Source organism: Taudactylus pleione, unplaced genomic scaffold (assembly GCF_031769625.1).
Source record: "Taudactylus pleione unplaced genomic scaffold, aTauple2 ptg000229l, whole genome shotgun sequence".
NCBI lineage: Eukaryota > Metazoa > Chordata > Amphibia > Anura > Myobatrachidae > Taudactylus > Taudactylus pleione.
In genome coordinates this window covers 4,979,972-5,003,804 of record NW_028284631.1, presented here as the reverse complement: position 1 = coordinate 5,003,804, position 23,833 = coordinate 4,979,972, and the positions used below count along the sequence as shown (strand labels likewise).

The window sequence follows — 23,833 nt, the reverse complement described above, 5'->3', positions numbered from 1 at the left end:
AAGACAGATCCCTCGGTGCTACCGGTGGGACAAAAGGAGGCTGAACTTGCAGAAGTCCCTGAAAAAAATTCTAATATCTGGTAATGAAGCAATCTTTCTCTGGAACCAGACTGACAATGCAGAAACCTGTACTCTTAAAGTGACCAGGCGGAGACCAAGGTCTAACCCAGCCTGGAGAAAAGCCAGTACCCGGGAGACCCTAAACACCTTAGGGTCATACTTTCTGTGGGAACACCATTAACCAAAAGAATGCCAAACACTGTAAAAGATGTGGGCAGAGGCAGGCTTCCGTGCTCTAAGCATTGTTTGAATTACAGAAACCTCTGGCTCTTAAGATGGAAGATTCAAGAGCCAAGCCGTCAAAGCCAGATGAGGTAAATCCGGATGCAGGCAGGGACCCTGCGTTAACAGATCCTGCCAAAGTGGAAGAGGCTACGGACTGTCTATGGATAAAATCCGTATGTCAGTGAACAAATTACATCTGGGACAAGCTGGAGCCACTATTACTACTGTTCCGTCTTCCTGCTTGAATTTCCTAAGAATTGAGAGGAGGGAAATTTGGAGGAAAGAAATATCCCAAGCTTGAAGTCCCATCTTACTGTCAGTGCGTCCACGAATGCTGCCGATGGGTCTCTGGACCTGCACCCGTACCTGGGGACCTTGTGATTGTGACATGATGCCATGAGGTCTGTGTCTGGTAGACCCCATTTGTTCACCAAGAGCTGAAACACTCCCGGGTGGAGAGACCACTCTCCGGCGTGTATGTCCTGACAATTTAGAAAGTCTGCTTCCCAATTGAGGACTCCCGGTATGAATATTGCCGAGATGGCCGGAGGATGACGTTCTGCCCAAATCAGAACTCTTGTCACTTTCTTCATGGCTGCATGACTTCGCGTGCCTCCCTGATGATTGATATAGGCCATTGTAGTCGCGTTGTCGGACTGGATCTGGACCAGCCTGCATTGGAGCAGTTCCTGTGCCATGATCAGTGCTTTGTATACTGCTCGCAGTTCCAGAATGTTTATTGGCAGATGACTTTCTTGACTTGTCCATCTTCCCTGAACGGTGTGATGACCTGTCACTGCCCCCCATCAGTGAAGACTGGCGTCCGTGGTGAGAAGCACCTAATTTGGAATCCAGAATGGGCGCCCTTTGTCCAGGTGACCCTTTTTCAGCCACCACAGGAGGGAGACACGAACCTCAGGAGTGAGTATGATCCTCTGGGACCTCATTAGCTGATACTGTCCATTCCTGCAGAGGCCTGGAATGAGACGGAGCATACCCCACCATGTTGAAAATGGATACCATTGATCCCAGGACCTGCATTGCTGATAGAATGGATACCCTTCGCTTGTGTAGCAGTTTGCATACTCACAATGACAGGGCCGCAATCTTGTGGAAACACACTTTGTACCTGAGAATCCAGAAGTGCTCCCAGATATGTATGTGTGTGTGAGTGTGAGAGAGAGAGAGAATTTGTTCCAATTGATGATCCAGCCGTGCTTTTATAGGCAGGCTATGGTCAGTGGTGTTGTAAAACTGGAGTTTGTGCCAATATCAGAAGATCATCCAGATATAGTAGTATTCAGATTCCCTGACGACTGAGATAGGCCGTCATGACTGCAATTATCTTGGTAAACACACAGGGGGCCGTTGATAGGCCAAAAGGCAGTGCCTCAAATTGGTAATGTTGTTGTAGTACAGCACAAAGTAGAAATTGTTGCTGGGATGGCGTAAAAGGAACATGCAGATATGCATCCTGAATGTCCAAGGCTCCATTGCCAAAATAATTGACCGGAGATTTAGAATAGGGCGATGAGACCCATTTGGTTTCTGAAATAAAAATAGATTGGAACAACATCATCTTCCTTGTTGCAACACAGGAACCGGGATTATTACACCTGCCTCCAGACCGCAACTGATGAAGGATCTGTGCAAAAAAACTTTGGGGAGGATGCCTCTGGAAAGTGATGGAATACCCCTGAGAGACCACTTCTCAGACCCAGGCATCTGTTGTTTGATGCCAGTTATCCACAAACTGAAGACGTCAGCCTCCAACCCTGGGATCCCCCAGGAGGAGACTCGCCCCATCAAGCCGAGGATTTGTCGTCTGGCTTAGAAACTGGACGTTTTAGTTTGTCGTCTGGATGTCCTGCGAAAACTAGGCAGCTTGGAGGAAGATTGTTCCTTTGCTCGTCCCAGAGGATGAAAGGACTGAAAAGAAAAAACTGCCTAGATTTTATTGTACCAGAAGATGGCAGACCTGCAGACTTTGAAGCCGCCAGAGTAGCTATTATCTTATCTAACTCTGCTCCAAAAAGTATATTTCCATAGAAAGGTAAGGCTTCCCAGAGCCTTCTTTGGTTAAGATCCTGGAAAACTGATACAGGATCAAAAGGACCCTGCACACCACTACTGAAACTGCTGAAGCTTTTGAGGCTAAAATTCCAGCATCTACTGCAGCTCCTCCCAAATAGGAAGCTGCTTCCCGTATGTGGGAGATATACATCATCTGTTCTCTGGTAGCATCTGGTAGAGAGTCTTCCAATGCCCCCATCCATTCAACAGCAACTTTGGCTACCCAGGCTCCAGCCATAGCTGGACGAGGAAAAGCTCCCGATGAAAATATTGCCTTAAGACATGTCTCAATTTTCCTATCTGTAGAATCCTTAAGAGAAGATACTGACGGAGTAAGCAACGTAGCATTTCTGACTAAGTGCGTCACGTTAACATCTGCAGTAGGAGGTACCTCCCACTTAGTACATTCAGAGCTGGGAAAGAATACAACAATGTTAATCTTTTAATCACATAAAACAGTTTATCTGGGTTACCCCATGCCTCTTCCATAAGCTCAGTGAGCTGCTCGGATTTAGGAAACTCCCATTTGGCCACCTTCCGGTGTTTAAACACTGGAGCCTTCTTCCTAGGGATTGGTTCATCATCCTGAATATCTAGGATTGATTTAACCGCCCTCTTAAAAGAAGGAACATACACTGGGGACGGATTGTCCCCCTGTCCCAAGCTAGACCCTGGAGAAGTACCCTGTGCTTCATCGGATTCACCTGATGATGCGTCTGAATCCATATGCTGAACAGCCCGATAAAAAGATAACTTTCGCTTAGGCGCCTAAGTAACTACCGGTCTGCTTGCAACAGCTGACTGAACCATACTCTGACTTGAGTGGGAATAAGCATCCATCCAGGAAGGATGTATAGGAGGTGCAAACATAGCATACTGTGGATACCCCATACAAGGAGGCAGTATTCATACGATCCACAAACTGCTTCATAACCTGAAACAATGAGGACACACAAAATGGCACTTGTACAGGGACTGGTATACTGGACTGGTGAGGTGGTTCTTTATAGCAGACAGCACACAAACCATCCTTTATAAAGTCCTGAGAGGACAAGCCTGCCAAAGAGGCTTTACAAGAAACCAGCACAGGGACCGTCCCCTCCTGATTCCCTTTACTTTTTGACATATCAATTATAAAAGTAACAATGTAATGTGACATCCTTCACAAATAACAAATAAATGTCAAGTAAAATAAAAACCCCACACTCCTGCAACAGAGGGATGAGGAGAAAAACAGTGATAGTTATAACTGACAGTCAGAAATAAAAGGCAGTATTAACACAGCAACTAGCAAACAGTCACATACAATGCATATGCAAATTTAGTTGCACTGGGCTTTGAATCAACTACTCAAAACACAATGCTTGGTAGGATATAGAGCACTATACACCTGGCCCATGGGAGAAGTATACAGAAAGACTGACCCAAACCCTCCTGAGACCAACAGCCACAGCAGCGCACAGATAGTGGACTGTGAGAGTCTCATATACACGAGGCTGGTAGGAGGAGCGACCCAGACGCACGAAAACCTTTGAAGGGACTGCGCCTGGGTCGGGGGAGGAGCTGCCGGGGGAGCGCCTACCTCCCCTAAGCTGCATCAACCGGCCAGGTACGCTTGCCTTGTGGCAGCAGAAGCGCCTGCTGCCAATCCCTGGCGTTAGATGATAAGGCCCCAGTGGTTTAGTGAGGATGCGGACGCTCCAGGTCCTGACTGCAGCGGCTTCCACTGTGTCTCCTGTGTCGGAAGCAAAGACTGTCGCACGTGACTCCCCATAAGCCGGGAATCGCCTTACCTGACATCTCCGTGCGTCCGGTTGCAGTCCGGGTCCCAGCATCGCTGCTAGCAAGCTCAGCCGAGACCTGCCAAAATCACCAGCTGTTATTGGCGTTGTGGCACGGCGGAGGCAGACGGAGTAGCAATACATGCGTCTTCATTTAGACGCTCAGTACTGCCAACCCAAAATCATAGAAAATAAAACAAAATAAAAGCTTAGGACTGCTTGAGTAGTCCCGTTACAAAGGGGCGTCTGAATCCTGCCGCACCAAACGAACAACTGAAGGCCTGTGGCTGGGGGTGGAGTATATATGGAGGAGTACTAGAGGCATCCTGGTAGCTGAAAGCTTTAACAGTTTGGTGCCTGGATCGCTCCAACTACATTACCCCATGGTATCCCTGTGGATCCCTATGGATCCAAGAAGAAATATTGGATTCATGCCATCACAGACCCAAGCAAGGCAACTCAGGATGACGTCATGGACCCTGAAGTAACATATCTGCCAAGGACGACGCGGTCAGCAGAATGACTGGCGTGCCACTAATCAAATCCGCTGAAGTACCTTTGGTTTTGTTACTTCAGCGGAGGGGAATAAATGTATCCCAGCTGGAACACCCAAGGTGCTGTCATGGCATCCATCAGAGATGCATAAGGATCCGTACCTTGGAAGTTTGTCAATACGAGAAGCATCTGGCAACTATTTTTGCAGACACCTCCTGGTGTAATTCCCATTCCCCTGGATGCACACTGTGGCGACTTAAGAAGTCTGCCTCCTAGTTGTCAACCCCTGGAATGTAAACTGCTGAAATAGCTGGAACCCAATATTCTGCCCAATGAAGGATGAGAAAGCACCGTCATTGCTAAAAAAACTGCGTGTGCCACCCTGCTCGTTTATGTAAGCAACTGCTGTAGCATTGTCTGATTGGATTCGCACTGGTAAATTTTTTAGATAGCATTGAGCCTGAATCAATGCATATCAAATTGCCCTTAACTCCAGTATATTGAAGAGTGGCTTCCTGGACAGACCAAAGACCCTGTCTGTCTCTGTCTAGAACCACTGACCCCCAGCCTGTTAGGCTGGCAACTGTGGTGAAAATGGTCCAGTCTTTTACTGACAATTGGCAACCTTTGTTCAGATATGCATCCTGTAGCTGCCACCGGAGAGACTGCCAGGTCTGCAGAGATAACCTGCCTGTTTAATTGAGGGTCTGATTTTATCCATCGATGAAGCAATTGGTTTTGTAGAAGTCGGCATGAAATCTGGCGAAAGGAACAGCTTTGAATGAAGCCACCATTATCCAGAGTATCTGCATAGCTTTGAGAACAGAGATCTGAGATATCTGTAAAATGGTCCTTATTCTGGATTGCAGATCCTGACTCTTTGCCTGCGGAAGAAACACTGACACAGAGTATCGAAGAGAAGACCCAAAAATACCGCCCTCTGACATGGAATTAAATTTGACTTGGGAAAATTGATGATCCACCCGAATCTATGGAGCATGTCTAAGGTAATCTGAAGATGTTGTTGCAATAGGGCCATTGAAGGTGCCTTTAGCAACAAATCGTCCAGACAGGCCAACACATTTATCCCCCCACTCCTGAGTAGGGAGAGCATGTGTGCCATAACCTTTGTGAAAACTCTGGGAGTGGTGGCCAATCCGAAGGGTAGAGCCCGAAACTGATGGTCTACTGCAAACCGCATATGGGGATATGGAGGTAGGCATCCTTGATATCTATGGAGGCTAGAAATTCTTTTTCCTCTATGGAACAAATGATTAACCTTATTGACTCCATCGTGAATATTTCCAAGAGGAGATAAGAATTTAACCCCCTGAGGTTGAGAATGGGGTGAAATTACCCATCTGGTTTGTCTACCAAGAACAGACTGGACTAGAACCTCAGGCCTTACTGTAGTACCGGGACCAGAATAATTACTCTGGAATCGGAAAGTGTAGAAATGGCTTGCATAAGAGGCGCCTTTCTGCAACCATCCAAAGGGAGAGGGGTGGAAAAGAATCTTCTTGGAACCAGACCTTCCGGTTTCCACCCACACTGCAAAAATATACAGGTAGTCTAATTGGCTCCCAACAAATAATGAACCCTTGTGTGTAAGCATGTGGCAGGGAATATAGATTGTAAGCTCCACTGGTGCAGGGACTGATGTGAATGGCCAAATATTCCCGGCCGGTGCGGAATTATGTAAATGAATGCGATCGCACTGCCGCCGCAGCACAAGAGGCAGACGCCCAGCACTACATAAAGCCACCCCCTTACCTTTACTTACATCCGCATTAGTTAGCAAGACAGCAAAAACAATGGTAACATTGAGAACCATCTGACTCATTCGCACAATTGTGGTAGACCTGACCTTCACTCAAACTGCTAAACTTCCTGCACGCAGAGAGTACTTAGGTTGCTTATGCTGACGTAGCGGCTTACTTATTAAAACGTTTAAACGCACAGGCATGCCTGCGTTCCTCTGACCACCCCGTCACCACCCCCAAACAAACACTTCCTGTCAATCACTGTGTGAAGACTCTGCGTGCTCACTGTGATCGCTTCCCAATCGTAGCTGCTGGTTCGCGCACAGCGATGCATGCGCAGGATGCAAACATCGGCCGGGTGCGTGTGTAGCTTTGCGATCCATGCTGAATCAGGCCCACTGATGGCTTTGCAGCTGTACTGATCAGCTGCTACATAAGTATTAGAGGGAGGCATGGATGAACGCTCTGCTAGTGCTGGTTACCAGAAACTGAGCACCCTAAATCACAAACATTAAAATAAAGAAATAAAACCTAACTAAAAGCTAGGACTCTAAGCCAGTGCCTTACTCCAAAGGCAGTAAAAACAAGACTGAGCTTAGGGTGGAAGGGGAGGTGTTATATAGGGGGTGGGAGATATTATTAATTAAGCTAGTGTCCGATTCCACACACCACTACGCATTACTCAGAAGTAATGGCATCCCCCCAGATGGATGATAAAGGAAACCACCAATTTGTTTACTGCCCAGTATCATGCAGACATTGTCATCTAATATATGAATGGAAGTAAACTCTGCTTTTTTTTTCTTTCAACAGAGACATCCTGAACGTCAGACTTCAAAAGACCCTAAACCATGAGGATTTCTAGAACTGCGTAGGCCAACGCCTCAATACCCTGCTTGCTGAAAGAATCATCCCCCGATCCTGTAATGTCCTGCTGGTCTGAGTCCCCAGGAATCTCACCTTCCTACACTAAGGATGGTTCAAAATCAGAGTCCTGTAGGATGCTATAGTCTCTAAGAACCTATCCAACAAGGATGACACATTAGCAAAAAAATGGTTTCTGGGAACTGACCAAGGGAGGAACCACTGTCTGTAGAAACAAAACGGGAAAGAGTATTATTTCCAAGATGGAGGTAGCCAATGCCTTAATCCAGACTGGCACCACCATCACCTAAGCGTCTAGTAGTGAAGAGCTTCAACCTAAATCTCACAAGCTGCACATTGGGAATCTGGTTCGAAACATCCATGATGCAATTTGGAATATCATATTGGACATGTGAAATACATCAGAGTATTCTGACAGAATAATTAACAGTACAGTTCTCTTTTACATAGAAAATAGATGGAAGAGAAGCATAAACAGCAAACTGCGGAGAAATAAAGCAATTCACACATTCAAAACATAGGCCCCGACTCTGCTGAGAGCTGGCTGCCGAAACAATGCTTTCCTCACAGCAAAGCCAGCCAATGAGGAGATCTCCAATTGGTAAGAGCGGAAGATAAACTGCAAACAAGTAAAAATTTAGAGCAGTGCTTAAATCAGCCTCAGCACTCCCTACACCCTAAAAGTAGCAGTGTACACCCAAGTGGATGAATGAGAAATATTATGCTGTAAGAAACAAGCTTTCCTATCAATCAGGACAGAGGACGGGTGACTTACTAGTCTAGGAGCTGGGGGGGTGACGAATGGAACTCTGCCCCATAATTTAATTACATCACCAAGTGTCTGAAAGGCCTCGTCACAAACTCTCCTTAGCAACAGTGTCATGGGAAAGTATCCAGCTTGATACCACTCTGCCATCTCTCGATTATTAAAAGGACCTATGAAATAAACAATTGTGGTTTGAAATGCATAACACAAAACAAACCTCTCTACAACATTTAATTGTGCAAGGGCAATAATATGTAGATGCACTATAAACACAAGATGAAAGGACACCGCTCACCCTGGATTTCTCCCTGCGGATCTTTGTAGAACCACTTCTGCTGGTTGTCTGGAGAAGGTCCTTTTAGTCTGTGCTCTGGTGCTTTCCCTGTTAACCTGTCATCATCTAGCGTCCCGTCCTGCAGGTACGCCACCATCTGTTGTGCCTGCTATAAAGGGTTACAAATGACTTCTTCATAAACTTCGTAAATTGGAGCGAGACAACAGCTTTACCACTGACAGCTACCCCGATGTTGTTTAATTATTACTGCTAATCAGCAAATAAGCTCCATTTGCTCCTTCATATACAGGGAGTATAGTAAAAAATAAAAATTGTGAAATATTTAAGAACACAAGAAAAGAATCTAAAATTTCCCTACTAGACCTGTAGTCTTTTACCTGTTCTAAATGTTCTAGTCCATCCTCTTCATCAGGGTGTAGGGCACCCATCCCCGGTGCAGCACACACGGAAGGATAAGAGGGCCCCGAGGAGGTGCTTATCTGAAGAGGAGGCGAGGAATGAATGGCTAGTCCTTGATGAGGATCTTTGACTTGTTGAGCAGGAGTACTTTGGCTAAATACAGGAGATGGGGACTGAGGTATACAAGAAGCTGTTGACTCAAGTGAACCTCTGGGACCATGTGAAGCTGAATCTGCAGAGACAAACAAGATGAAACAAGGCAATGAATACAATAAAAGACAAAGCAATAAATACACAGAGAATTAAGAAAGCATGTAGACAAAAGGGAAACATCATGCATGGTTTAAGCAATAACCATTGCCAGTGCCAGCTCTAGACAGTTTAAAGAGTAAATTCTCTACAACCAATACAGATGCCACCACTCTTTAGTCTTATGCTGGGTACACACTGGCAGATATATTGGCCGATCAATTGATTGGCCAATATATCGTATGCCTGGCCGCAAGTGTGTACCAGCGATATGTCTGAATGACACCGTTCACAGACATATCACGTCGGCTGTGCTGCACAGACGATGGCAGACATATCTGTCCATTGTGCTGTGCTGTGTATTGCAGCGCAATCCCCGGCCAGCGGGACCCGCGGCCAGATGGTAGTTCAGTGTGCAGTAACGATCATCATCTGCAGATCACTATATTTGCAGATATAGGATTTTGTTTGTTTTTTAAATTCAATACATTTTTTAACTTCTATCCAAAAGAAAAACTAAAAAGACAAACATGACAGGCAATACAGCTAAGATGCAGCATATAGATGGTTTTACATCAGTATATAGATTGAAAAAGCTTATCAAACAACACAGGAAATACTCCCCTACACGATAGAGAATAGATAGAACCCGAAGTCAACATTCGGGCTAACTTATCTAGAAAACCTATATAATTAGAAACAAAATGTTTAAATGTACTGTCCGTAAAATCCTAAATATACTAGCCGCATATCACACAAATAAATATCTACCAAAATAACGACACAAAATAAAGAAACCCAAAACAAACCTTCCGATAACCCCCACCCTGTATAATCTAAAGGTGCCCATCCACATAGCGATAATTGCAAATGATTGCACGATAATGATGTTGTTATCGTGCAATCGCTTGCAAATCGTGCACATTTACGTCGGAAACGACCAGAGACGCGCGCACCCGCTGGTCGTTTCCGACATCTAGCATCGTGCAAACAAGCTGGTCATCCTGATGATAACGTCAAGTTGAGCATGTCTGCAGATGATTGATGAGCCTGTACTGAACGACTGCTTGTTCAATGCAGGCTCATCACAGACAAAAACGACTGCACGATTACAATGTCGTGATCGGGCAGTCGTTTTCAGCTCGTCTAGAGGATGGGCAGCATAACCCAACCTAGTTATACTTGGATCCCCTAACACCCGCCCCCACCTAAACTACACTAATCTACCTATAAACCCCCAACCCAAATAGCGGATGATAAACTTACATAAATGAGGGAAATATACTAGATGACCTAAGCTAAGCCCAGCTCTCCTGCTTTTTACAGAATTGGAGTTCCTCCCATAGAGAATTATTGATATTTCACAGATAGACTTAAAATACAAAGAATATGAAATAACATAAAAAAAAAAAGTTAAGGCAGGATAGGTAGAGTACACATTAAAAGTAACAATTAGTTAGCAAGTCCTGATAATGGGCTGCAAAAGAAAACTTGAAGTTCCTCCTAATCAGACATACAGTATACAGTATGGACATAATATATTAAATCAAAACAGTGTAAAAGCCAAATAAAATGGCATATAAAACATGACGACAAATATATACATTCCAAAGATCTAATCTACCACATATCACCCAGGAGTATACACAAAAAAACAAAAAAGATATCACAAATCTTCATCATGAATGCTGGCAATGGAAAATTATTTTTAAACTCGCTAGAGCAGCATCTTGATGACCGGAGACAAGTTGGTAGGCAAACCTTGGATCGAACCTGCAGCACCAAAGTGGGTAATTGATCTTGAAGATGTGGTGAAAGGATGTCGGAGTCAGGAATCAGGGGCACATCCACATAACAAGTAAGAAAGAGATTTATTTGCAAATCTCCAATTCTGTCCGCAAATCTCTGGGTGAAGTCCATATAGCCGGAAGGATTTGCTGAAGAGGGCCCATGATAACAATGGACAACCTCCGTCAAAGAACTCACAGGAATGAGGATCGGAACAGATAAACAGAGTCCAGGAAAAATATTAACTGGAAAAGCAGCAGGTACACAGCCACAGCAGGTAACAGCCAGGGGATATCAGGAGCAAGTAGACATCACTTAACTTGAAAATGGCCACCAGCACCAGAAGACATCCTCAGGAGTTTGAGACCAGCAGAAAGCCACAGCAGAGGCAGCAGGTATATTAAAGCACCCTGAGTAGGTAAACCAGATAGGAAGACCACAGACCAGGAGCGTCGGAGCAGCAGGACTAGTGCAGCACTCGAAATGAAGCCAGGCATCTAGATGGCGGTGGCTAGCACACCGCAAACCCCCAACCACCATGATCCGCTGATGGGAGCCGGAGAGGAGATAGATCACAGGACTCGCTCTCAGGACACCTCGGAACGCAGTCTATGATCCGGAGGAAATTCATTGGTAAGGGTGCGTAGAGATCTGCCGCGGGAGCCAGGAAAGAAAGCAGGAACACTAGGCCGGAGGGAGGCAGGTGACCCGGCCACACAAACAAAGGGGAAATATCCGTGAGGAACCGCACCAACAGCTAACCACAGCACTCCAGGGGAGCAGGAGAAGATGCCCCTCTAATATATGTATACCAATGGAGTAACTACCAGTAAAACAGGATAAATATCAGGATATCCACGGGAGAGCTGGCAAAAGGGTGTAGGTAAAAGGCAGAAACATAGTACTGCATGGAAAAAGCCGTAAACAATGTAAAGTTTATTGAAAAAGCCGATAAATCCATAATAAATGTATTAGAAAAGCCGGACATTGAGAGAAAATCTATTAGAAAAGCTGGAAATCCATAGTAAATGTATTAGAGAAGCCGGAAATCATAGAAAATGTATTGAAAAAGCCGGAAATCATAATAAAGTTTATTAAAAAAAGCTGGAAATTATAGTAAATGCCTTGAAAAAGCCAGAAATCATACATTTACTAAAAAGCCGGAAATCATACATTTACTCTGGATTTCCGGCTTTTAATACATTTACTACGGATTTCTGGCTTTTCTAATATATTTGCTATGATTTCCGGCGTTTCTCATACATTTTCTATGATTTCCGGCTTTTCTAATACATTTACTATGATTTCCGACTTTTTCAATACATGTAATATGATTTCCGGCTTTTCTAATACATTTACTATGGATTTCCGGCTTTTTCAATACATGTAATATGATTTCCGGCTTTTCTAAAACACTTACTATGGAGTTCCGGCTTTTTCAATGCATTTACCCTCTTCCCTGGCACAATGCTGCCTACACCATGCTATACCAGGCCACGACCCCCTGCAGATATATGTTAGGTGTTTACCCAGCTTACGATATGACACAATTTTATCTTGGTTAGTAAATATTACAATAAAGCTAATCACAAGGGGTATTTTTAAACATTTAAAAGCAAAAATAAGTGACTTGGTAGAAATGTACTAAAATTAAGGAATACTTTCAATCAAGCAAATTTGGGGTAAACTGTATGGACAACACACCTTAGGTGATAGCTGAGAAACAATCACCATCATATTAGGGGGACAACACACCTTAGGGGATAGCTGAGAAACAGTTCCCATCTATTAGGGCCAAAAAGGATTATAGGACATAAAAACAGTTTGAGAGTGCAGATGCTGTAGTTCACTTGCTGGTGACACAGAAGAGAGGAGCATGGTTATGATAAAGAAGACTATGGGCTGTTGTACAAAAAGAAAAAAATATAGAAAGGCTATTTTTTCTTTTTTTTTTTATTTGTTGAATTTAGCCATTTTCTAAGCTGGAAATAGAGCAGTCACACTGCACACAAATGGTGAGGTGAAAGTAAGTATTAAAAGGATATAAACTGGTTCATGTTTTAACATAAATAGAAGTATTCTAAGATATAGGGAGAGATGAATCAAGCCTTGGAGAGGGATAAAGGAGAAGTTGCCCAAAGTAACAAAATCAGCTTCTGTTATTTATCTATCACTGTCCTTGAATTAACAGAAGCCGATTGGTTGCTTTGGCCAACTTCTCCGCTTTATCCCTCCAAGGCTTGATACAACTCCCCAATAAAGAGATAAGAAGAAGAAAAAAAAAAAAAAAATCAGTCTACTCAGATATGTAACCTAACATCAGAATGCTACACATGACTTGCTTATATCATTAACCCCACTATCAATAGGCCCATTCTCATAGGTTTCTCTCTGGTTCACGGGGAATAATATATATATATATATATATATATATATATATATATATATATATATATATATATATATATATATATATATATAGGGGTGTGCACCGGCCACTTTTCGTGTTTTGAGTTTTAGTTTTGGATCTGGATCTTTCTTCGTGTTTTGGATCTGGATTGGTTTTGTCAAAACCACCCTTCCGTGTTTTGGGTTCTGGGTTTTGGATCTGTATTTTTTTTTTTTTTAAAAAGCATAAAAACGGCTAAAATCACAGAATGTGTTGGTTTTTCTGCTCCTATGCTATTATTAACCTCAATAACCTTAATTTCCACTAATTTCCAGTCTATTCTGAACACCTCACAATAGTGTTTTTATGTCCAAAAGGTTGCACCGAGGTAGCTGCATGACTATGCTAAGCGACACGAGTGGGCGGCACAAACACGTGGCCCATCTAGGAGTGATACTGCAGTGGCAGACAGGATGGCAGTTTGAAAAACTAGGCCCCAAACTGTACATAATGCAAAGAAAAAAAAGAGGTGCAAGATGGAATTGTCCTTGGGCCCTCCCACCCACCCTTATGTTGTATAAACAGGACATGCACACTTTAACAAAGCAATAATTTCAGGGCCAGGGTCTGCTACACGACTGTGGCTGAAATGATTGGTTCGTTTGGGCCCCCACAAAACAAGCTGGCAATTAATCTGTCCCTGCACAAACTGGCTCTACGGAGGCAAGATGTCGTCCTCATCCACCGATTCCTCACCCTCTTCAGTATTGTGTACATCCTCATCCCCACAGAGTATTAACTCGTCCCCACTGGAATCCACCACCACAGGTCCCTCTGTACGTTCTGGAGGCTGGTCTCCCTGGAAGAGTTGAGAATTCATTTTGATGAACATCATCTTCTCCACATTTTGTGGAAGCAACCTCCTACGCCTTTCGCTGACAAGGTTCCCGGCTGCACTAAACACTCTTTCGGAGTACACACTGGAGGGGGGGCAACTCAGGTAAAATAGAGCCAGTTTGTACAGGGGCCTCCAAATTGCCTCTTTTTCCTGCCAGTACAGGTATGGACTGTCTGACATGCCTACTTGGATGCTGTCACCGATGTAATCCTCCACCATTCTGTCAATGGTGACAGTATCATATGTAGTGACAGTAGACATGTCAGAAATTGTTTCCAGGTCCTTCAGTACGGACCAGATGTCCAAACTTGGTCCTGCCTGCCCTGCATCACCGCCAGCGGGTTGCTTAGGATACCTAAGTTTTTTCCTGGCAGCCCCAGTTGCGGGAGAAAATGAAGAAGGAGCTGTTGACGTGTCACGTTCTGCTTCAGCTGACAGTGTGTTCACCAGCAGGTCTTTGCACCTCTGCAGGCTTGTGTCGGCCGGAAAGAGAGACACCACATAGGCTTTAAACCTAGGATCGAGCACGGTGGCCAAAATGTAGTGGTCTGATTTCAACAGATTGACCACCCTGGAATCCTGGCAAAGCGAATGAAGGGCTTCATCCACAAGTCCCACATGCCGAGCGGAATCGCTCCTCCTTCACTTTCTCCAGCTGCTTCTGCAAAAGCCTGATGAGTGGAATGACCTGACTCAAGCTGGCAGTGTCTGAACTGACTTCATGTGTGGCAAGTTCGAAGGGCTGGAGAACCTTGCACAACACGGAAATCAATATCCACTGCGCTTGAGTCAGGCGCATACCCCCTCCTTTGCCTATGTCATAGGTGGATGTACAGGCTTCAATGGCCTTTTGCTGCTCCTCCATCCTCTGAAGCATATAGAGGGTTGAGTTCCACCGCGTCACAACCTCTTGCTTCAGGTGATGGCGGGGCAGGTTCAAGAGTGTTTGCTGGCGCTCCAGTCTTCGGCACGCAGTCGCTGAATGGCGAAAGTGGCCAGAAATTTTTCGGCCCACCCAAAGCGTCTCCTGCACGCCCATGTCGCTTTTCAGAAAATTCGGCACCACCAAGTTTATTGTGTGAGCAAAACATGGGACGTGCTGGAATTTGCCCAGATGTAATGCCCGCACAATATTGGTGGCGTTGTCAGATATCACAAATCCCCAGGAGAGTCTAAGTGGGGTAAGCCACTGGGCGATGATTTCCCTCAGTTTCTCTAAGAGGTTGTCGGCGGTGTGCCTCTTACTGAAACCGGTGATACACAGCGTAGCCTGCCTTGGAACGAGCTGGCGTTTCTGAGATGCTGCTACTGGTGACGCTGCTGCTGTTGCTGCGTAAGGTGATACATCTACCCAGTGGGCTGTCACAGTCATATAGTCCTTAGTCTGCCCTGTTCCACTTGTCCACATGTCCGTGGTTAAGTGGACATTGGGTACAACGGCATTTTTCAGGACACTGAGGACACTTTTTCTGACGTTTCTATACAGTCTCGGTATCGCCTGCCTAATGAAGTGGAATCTAGACGGGATTTGGAACCGGACACACACTACCTCCATCAATTGTCTAAATCCCACTGCACTAATGGCGGATACCGGACGCACGTCTAACACCAACATAGCAGTCAAGGCCTCAGTTATACGTTTTGCTTCAGGATGACTGATGTCGTACTTCATCCTCCTCGCTAAGGACTGTTGGAGGGTCAATTGTTTAGTAAAAGTAGTGGTATTCCTACTTCCTCTCTGGGATGATGAACGACTCCCAGCAGCAGCAACAGCAGGCGTAGCAATGCAGGATCCTCCGGAGGAATCCCGGATAGGAGAGTCAGTCATGCCAGTGACATGGCCTGCAGGACTACTTCCGATCCTGACTAAGGAGGAAATTGACGAGGAGGGAGTTGACGGTGTGGTTTGCAGGCGCTTTGATACAACAAGACAACGGGATTTAGGTGTCCCTGGACTGCTTACGGTCTTAGCCAAGTTTCTGAACTTGACAGTAACTTGTTATGAACGCGCTGCAGGTGCCGTATAAGGGAGGATGTTCCTAGGTGGTTAACATCCCTACCCCTACTTATTCCACCTTTACATATGGCAAGACAGTTGTTGTGCGGATTTGGATAGAAATATTGCCAGGCCAAAGAGGTGGAATGTTTGGTCTTCTGCCCAGGCATGACCGTGATGGGCTTTTTCATCCCACGGACAACAACTGTCTCCCCCGAAGCCTGATTTAAACAAACCACATCACCATCAGAATCCTCCTCGCCAACTTCCTCCTCAGCGCCAGCTACACCAGTATCCTCATCCTGTTGTACTTCAACAGTGACATCTTCAATTTGCATATCAGCAAGTGGACTGTGGGTGCTCCTTTCAGCACTTGCAGATGGCAAATGGTGGAAAGAGCCACCTCTTCCCATCCAGTGCTGGGAAGGTCAGGCATCGCAACCGCCACCACACTTGGACTCTCCTTGGGGATTTGTGATATCTTCTTAGAACACACAGTTCTTCGCTGTGCATTTGCCAGCTTAACTCGTTTGATTTTTTTAGTGGGAGGAGGGCTTCCATCGTCATGTGAAGCTGAACCACTAGTCATGAACATAGGGAAAGACCTTAGCCGTTCCTTGCCACTCCGTGTCATAAATGGCATATTGGAAAGTTTACGTTTCTCTTCAGATGATTTAAATGTTTTTTTTAAGGTCATTTTCCTGAACTTTGTCATTTGGGATTGTATGTGGCTTCTACTATGACATTGGGCATCGGCCTTGGCAGACGACGTTGATGGCATGTTATCGTCTATGTCATGACTAGTGGCAGCAGCTTCAGCACTAGGAGGAAGTGGTTCTTGATCTTTCTCTATTTTATTTTTATCGGAGAATGTTTGGTCCTCCATTTATGTTATATCGATTTGATATATATACACGTGCGGCTAAGGCGCACACAAACACAGAAAATATTTATTTTTGCTGGAGAGTAGTGCACTTTGTGGGTTACACCACCCTTTAAGAAATGAGCCAGCCGGCTCTTTACTTATGGGACACAGGCGCACGCTTGGCGCTGCTCCTTTGTTGATGCATGTGCGGCTACTGCGCACACAATTCACAAACACAGAAAATATTTTTTTATTTGGTTTGGAGTGTACTTTGGGGGTTACATGCACCCTTTAATGGTCAAGCCAGCCGGCCCTTTACTTATGACACAGGCGCACACTTGGCACTACTTTGTTGATGCACGTGCGACTATTGCGCACACAATTCAAACACACAGAAAAAATATATATTTTTTTAGCACTTGGGGGGAGCACCCCTGACGGACATAGCACCGCCTGGACAACACTACAGCACCCCTTTAGGACTGGGACACTGCACAGGACTTTGTAGTGGACACAGTCCCTATGGACAACAGCAGCACAGCGCAGCACAACACTACTCTGCACTACACTACACAGCCCAGCCAGCCCTAAATCCCACCCTCCCTCTTCACTGTCCACAGCCGAGTGAGAAAATGGCGCCGATGCGGGTACCTTATATAGGATCCAAAACCTGCGAGACCCAGAAGGCGGGATGATGACGTTTTGCCTCGATTTCAGATCAGAGTCAGGCGGGAAAAGTCGAGCCTGAATCGGAATGGCGGGGGTTCGGATTTCAGAAATACGAACCGCTCACCCCTAATATTATTTATAAAATATATATATATATATATATATATATATATATACACACACACACACACATATATATATATATATATATATATATATACACATACATATATACATACACACACCCACACACATATATTATATATATATATATATATATACACACACACACATACACACACACATACAGTCAGGTGCATAAATATTGGGACATTGACAGAATTTTCATATTTTGGCCTCTATTCACCACCACAATGGCTTTGAAATGACACAAACAAGGTGTGCTTTAACTGCAGACTTTCAGATTTAATTTGAGGGTAATTACATCCAAATCAGGTGAACGGTGTAGGAATTACAACGGTTTCTATATGTGCCTCACACTTTTTAAGGGGCCAAAAGTAATGGGACTATCAACTCAAAAGCTATTTCATGGACAGGTGTGGGCTATTCCCTCGTTATTTCATTATCAATTAAGCAGGTAAAAGGTCTGGAGTTGATTCTAGGTGTGACATTTGCATTTGGGATCAGTTGCTGTCGACTCTCAATATGAGATCCAAAGAGCTGTCACTATCAGTGAAGCAAGCCATCATTAGGCTGAAAAATCAAAACAAACCCATCAGAGAGATAGCAAGAACATTAGGTGTGGCCAAATCAACTGTTAGGAACATTCTTAAAAAGAAAGAATGCGGGGGCGTGGCCTGGCAGCCATCAGGGACGGAAGTGTGGCTTAAGAGCTCCTGATAGCCCTTCTCTAAAACTGCCTACTGCTCAGGTTAAAGGCATCTTACTGCCAAATATTTACTTTCCCCTGCGTCTCTCACCCTGAGAGAGGCCAGCAGAGGTGTCTGCGGTGCCTGGGTGACCTTCCCTGCCTCCCCGAGAGCTGCGGCCTACCTTCCACCCTGCAGCCGGGACCTAGATTTCAGAGGCCCTCCGACTTCCATAGCTGCGCTGCCGCGAGTGTCCACCTGCTGCCTTCAAGCTCAGGGGCAGCAGACACATATCTAAAGGTACCCTGGGGACTTACCTAAGTTGTTGGGAGTTCCCCATATCAAGACCACAGTGTGGGGGACGCTGGGCTCCGGAGCCCCGGGACGACGCCATCTTGGTTTTTTTTTTCTGCAATATTCCCCATAGAAACAGAGCTTGTATGAGGTGTGAGCTCCCTCTGGTGGCCGAAAAGTATATTACATGGCACACTGATGCAGTTCTCTATGCCTGATGATTAAATTCTCTGTCCTGTCACCCTGATATCTCAATGGCCTAACACTTTTCTGAGTTAAGTGGAACATACATTCACGTGATACCCATTTTTATTCACTTTATTTTTTTTTATCGTGAGAGATTACGCTGGATTTTACTATGGGCCCGAAAAAAGTTAAAATCTCTAAATCTGTCTCAAAAATAGCCTTTTTCAAACCCTCTCCTCAAACTGTTAAAGCTATCGGGATGGAGACGTTGGCTCCCCAGAAAACTAAATTGACTACTCCATCTAATGCAAGTTCCTCCCCCACTCATACCGATTCTGCACCGAGTTCCCCTAAAGATTGTGACTCTCTCACAGTCGGCACCATGAAACTACTCCTCTCACAATTTAAAGTAGAGGTTGCTGCGGAATTTCGTGCCACTCTTCAAGCTTGTCAACAGTCAATTGACGACCTCGGTGATCGAACAAATAACCTTGAAAATAAAATGGAGGAGGTAGTCGGGTCACACAATGACCTCATAGTTCAGCATGAGTCTCTCCAAACTGAAATTACTGCTCTTCGGGAGAAAGTCGGAGATTTGGAGGACAGATCAAGACGCAACAATATTAAACTCCGAGGAGTTCCTGAAACTGTTCCCCATAGTGGTCTCCACGAATTTACGTTGAATTTATTTCGGAAGCTCCTGCCTGAAGCGCGATCAGATGACCTTCTTATTGATCGCATTCATCGACTTCCAAAAGCCAGAAGTGCTCCGGAGGGTGCATCTAGGGATGTATTAATGCGGATGCATTTCTTTCATATGAAGGAGGCATTATTGAAGGCAGCTAGACCTTCAGAGGAATCAGCAGCGGCTTTGAAAGGCCTCCAATTATTTGGTGATCTCTCTCAAGCAACATTGGCAAAGAGACGCTCCTTCTATCCAATTACTAGTGCCCTCAGGAGAGCTAATATACTTTATCGATGGGGTTTTCCTACCAAACTCCTAGTGTCACGTGATGGTTCCACAGTCATAATTACAAACCTGGATGAAGGGTGGAAAACCCTATCTAGGTGGAACATTGCTGGAAATTCTTTTGATTCTTCATCCAATCAAAACCTGCAGAAAGACTGATCTATAGCGGGATTTCAAGCATAAGTACACATTATAATTTTCTTTCTGCTGTATGCTACTATATATAGCCTGAGAAAGTTTTGTGAGTATTTTGAATGTCTTAGTCTATTCAGAGTGGCAATAATGCATTTTCACTGTATTATTTTACTCGAATTCTAGTATATGTTTCATTTACAAGTAGGCCAGTTACTTATTTAAATTTTTGTATGTATCTTTGGATACGTTTTTTTTTATATGTTACCAAGTTTTGTATGGCCATGTTCTCCTAGGGGGTTACACTTGGGTACTGTTTATTTACGGGTAATGTTTCCTGCCCCTTCCCCGTAAATTCGGGGGGGAGGCTGAAACTACGTGCTATCTTTTTCACATAATTGCATTGCCTGAGTGATCTCGTTTGTATGTAAAGATATGGTTCTATGCTTGGTTTATTTATAGTGTTAATTAACTTTCGTTTATGGGTGACGGGGATAGGCTACTACCCCCCAATCACAAATTCCTAAGAGTCGTAGTTTTTTACACGACTCTTGTTGGCTCCAAGTGGGGTCGTTTATGTTCTCTTATACCCCTTCTAATGTCTGCTGTTTTTTTTTTCCTTTTTATTTTCCTTTTTATCTATGTTACCCTGTTATGTGTTTCTCTTTTCCCCAGCCAGATTTGCAATCCCAGGATTGTTATTTTGATGTTGGTCACTGCACAGTATTTTACACCTTGTCTGTATAGATATGGTTAATTTATTATCAATCAATGCGAAAGGATTGAACTCTCCCCAAAAAAGAAATTTAGCACTGCGGTATTTTTCTAAGGTTAAAGCCCACATTGTTGCGATTCAGGAGACGCATTTTCAGCAGTCTGCCCCTCCAAGATTTAATAACATCAGATTCCCTCATTGCTACACAGCTAATGGGCCTCAAAAGAAAGCAGGAGTAGCCATCCTTATTTCTCAACATTGCGCATTTACACTAACCTCAAAATATGCAGACCCACAGGGAAGGTATCTAATTCTAGTGGGATTACTAGATAATGTTGAGGTTACTATTGTCTCATGTTATGTTCCAAATACAGGGCAATTGGCCTTCTGTAGAAAATTCTGTTTGACTTTACAAAAACACTCTAAGGGAGCATTATTGCTCCTCGGAGACTTTAATATGGTCCTGGATCCAACCATGGATAGATCCCATTCAACAACTTCCCGTTCAAATAGACCACAGGAGTTTTCTAAGGGTTTCCAGCAGCTTTTAGTAGAGCACGGGTTGTTTGATGCCTGGAGAGCAAAACACCCTACAGTAAGAGATTATTCCTTTTATTCGAATGTCCATAGGACGTATTCCCGGATAGACTTGGCCCTATGTGATAGATGGACCTTATCATCTATTAGTAGTATCAATATTCTTCCCATGACTTGGTCAGACCACTCCCCCCTTTTTGTTAAATGGGATATAGGGAATAGGAGAGTAATCCCGGGCCCGTGGAGACTAGGTAATCACCTGTTGACTCAGCCGGAGGCTCATAAAGCAGTTCAGGAGGCTCTTTCTATTTTTCTTAGTACCAATAAGCCGGAAGAAACTTCCATATTTAACTTTTGGTGCTCATTGAAGGCAGTTATTAGAGGTTCAGCAATTCAAGTTGCGGCTCGGCTTAAGAGAGAATATAAACAACAGTATGAGAAAGCGGAAGTTGAGGCAGCGCAAATTGAAGAAGCTCATAAAGCAGACCCCTCTAATAAAATATTATATAAACAACTCCTCAATGCTCGAGAAAGGGTGAATGTCTTCTCACTTAGAGAAGTACAGCGTAATATTGCCAGATTAAATCAAAAGTTCTATGTATTTGGTAATCGAGCAAGTCGACTGTTGGCTAATAAATTACGTGGACGAAGGGCTAGGGGGCAGATACAGAGAATCTACAATCACCATGGGGCTAAAGTATCGGACCCTGTAGAGATAGCTAATGCTTTTGCAACCTATTATGCGCAACTTTATAACCTCAAAGTTGACCCCAATATTGCCCAACCAACGGCAGCCCTTATTGAGCAATTCTTGAGTGGGCTTTCTCTCCCGAAATTGTCTTCTGAGGCTTGTCTGTCCCTTAGCACTCCTTGGACTCTGGAGGAAATAGATGTAGCCATTAGCAAAATGCAATCAGATAAGGCTCCAGGTCCGGACGGCTATTCTGCCAACTTTTACAAAACATTTAAAGCTGAGCTGGCTCCGGTTTTATTGTCTGTGTTCGGTGAAGCAACGGAATCTAAGCAATTCCCTGAAGAAATGCTGGAGGCACGTATAATTGCCATACCAAAACCCGGCAAAGACCCTAATGCTGTAGCTAATTACCGACCTATTGCTTTGCTGAACACAGATGTCAAGTTGTTTGCCAAAGTGATTGCTAGTCGCCTGTCTCGGCTGTTGCCGGTTCTCATTAAACCGGATCAGGTCGGATTTGTGATGCATAGGCAAGCCCCAGACAATACACGTAGAGTTCTCAATATTATAGAATATTATGACTACCGTAGGGAGCCTTTATTGATCCTATCGCTTGATGCCGAAAAGGCGTTTGACCGCCTGCACTGGGGTTATTTGATGAAGGTTTTACACAGTTTCGGTTTCCAGGGAGGTATTTTAGATTCCATTTCGGCCCTATATACTTGCCCTTCTGCGAAGGTATTTGTAAACGGTTGTCTATCTGACAAATTTGACATAACCAACGGCACACGTCAGGGGTGCCCACTTTCGCCACTCATCTTTGCGCTTGCCATTGAACCTCTGGCGGAGATGATCAGAACCCTCAAATCCATACATGGTCCCTTGCTCGGAGGTTTCTCCCATAAAATAAACTTATTCGCAGATGATATTTTACTGTGTTTACTCCACCCAGAAGAGTCCCTTCCAGCATTGCATGCCATTTTGGATCAATACGCAGCAGTGTCCTTTTACAAACTCAACACAGCAAATACAGAAGCCCTCCCTCTTAACATCCCAACTGTAATTTTGGAGAAACTACAGGAGACGTATAGATATACATGGAAATCTAGGTCCCTCAAATATCTGGGGGTGCATTTAGCTAGAGACCATGATCTTATTGATTGTAATTTTGGGCCCCTCTTGAAAGCTTATGAAACTTTAACAAAAGAATGGATGCTACATGAGGTGTCCTGGCTAGGAAGGATTGCAGCTGCAAAAATGGTGCTGCTCCCGAAACTAATGTATTTATTTCGGACCATTACTAGACCCCTATCCAAATCCATATGTAACAAATTTTACCAAATACTAACTAAATATATTTGGAAGGGGAATCAACCCAGAATAGCGAGAAATACCCTCTCCCTCTCTAAGGAGACAGGCGGAGTGGCCTTCCCAGACTTGGAGAGATACCATTCAGCATGTATACTTAGCCAGGCAAGGGACTGGTTCATAATAGACTCTCCCAAACCCTGGGTAATTATTGAAAGGGAACTTATGCGCCCCTTTCCCCTTCCTGATCTATTCTGGCTGCCCTCTTCTGAAATCTCCTTCAGACCGGGATTCTGTAAAGCAGTTCAGACTACAATAGTATGTTGGCATACCTGTGTTTCCTTAGATGAAGAGATTTCCCTGCCTTCTCCTAATCTGTCTCTCCGATCAATAGCCAATTTGATCCCTGATATGCACTTAGGTTCCTGGGCGAAGGTGGGCCTCTCTTCTTTGGGGGATGTATTCGCGGGGGAGGATTTGGCTTCTTTTGTGTCCCTTCAAACGCAATTTGGTTTAACGAGGCAGGACTTTCATAAATATTTACAGCTGAGACATTGGTTGCACAGTCACC

The 23,833-nt window shown here is 44.4% G+C and overlaps 1 protein-coding gene across 8 annotated transcripts in view; it reads right to left on the bottom strand.

The window, feature by feature from the left end:
• GIGYF2 (GRB10 interacting GYF protein 2) overlaps positions 1 to 23,833 on the bottom strand; it is a 183,010-nt gene that overhangs the window by 52,918 nt on the left and 106,259 nt on the right. For all 8 annotated transcript variants that reach the window (XM_088479253.1, XM_088479254.1, XM_088479255.1 and 5 more), the window contains 3 exons: positions 8,721 to 8,974; positions 8,344 to 8,491; positions 8,058 to 8,218 (listed from right to left, as the gene is read on the bottom strand). In XM_088479253.1, coding sequence (XP_088335379.1) covers positions 8,058 to 8,218; positions 8,344 to 8,491; positions 8,721 to 8,974 — 563 coding nt within the window. The remainder of the gene's footprint in view (positions 1 to 8,057; positions 8,219 to 8,343; positions 8,492 to 8,720; positions 8,975 to 23,833) is intronic.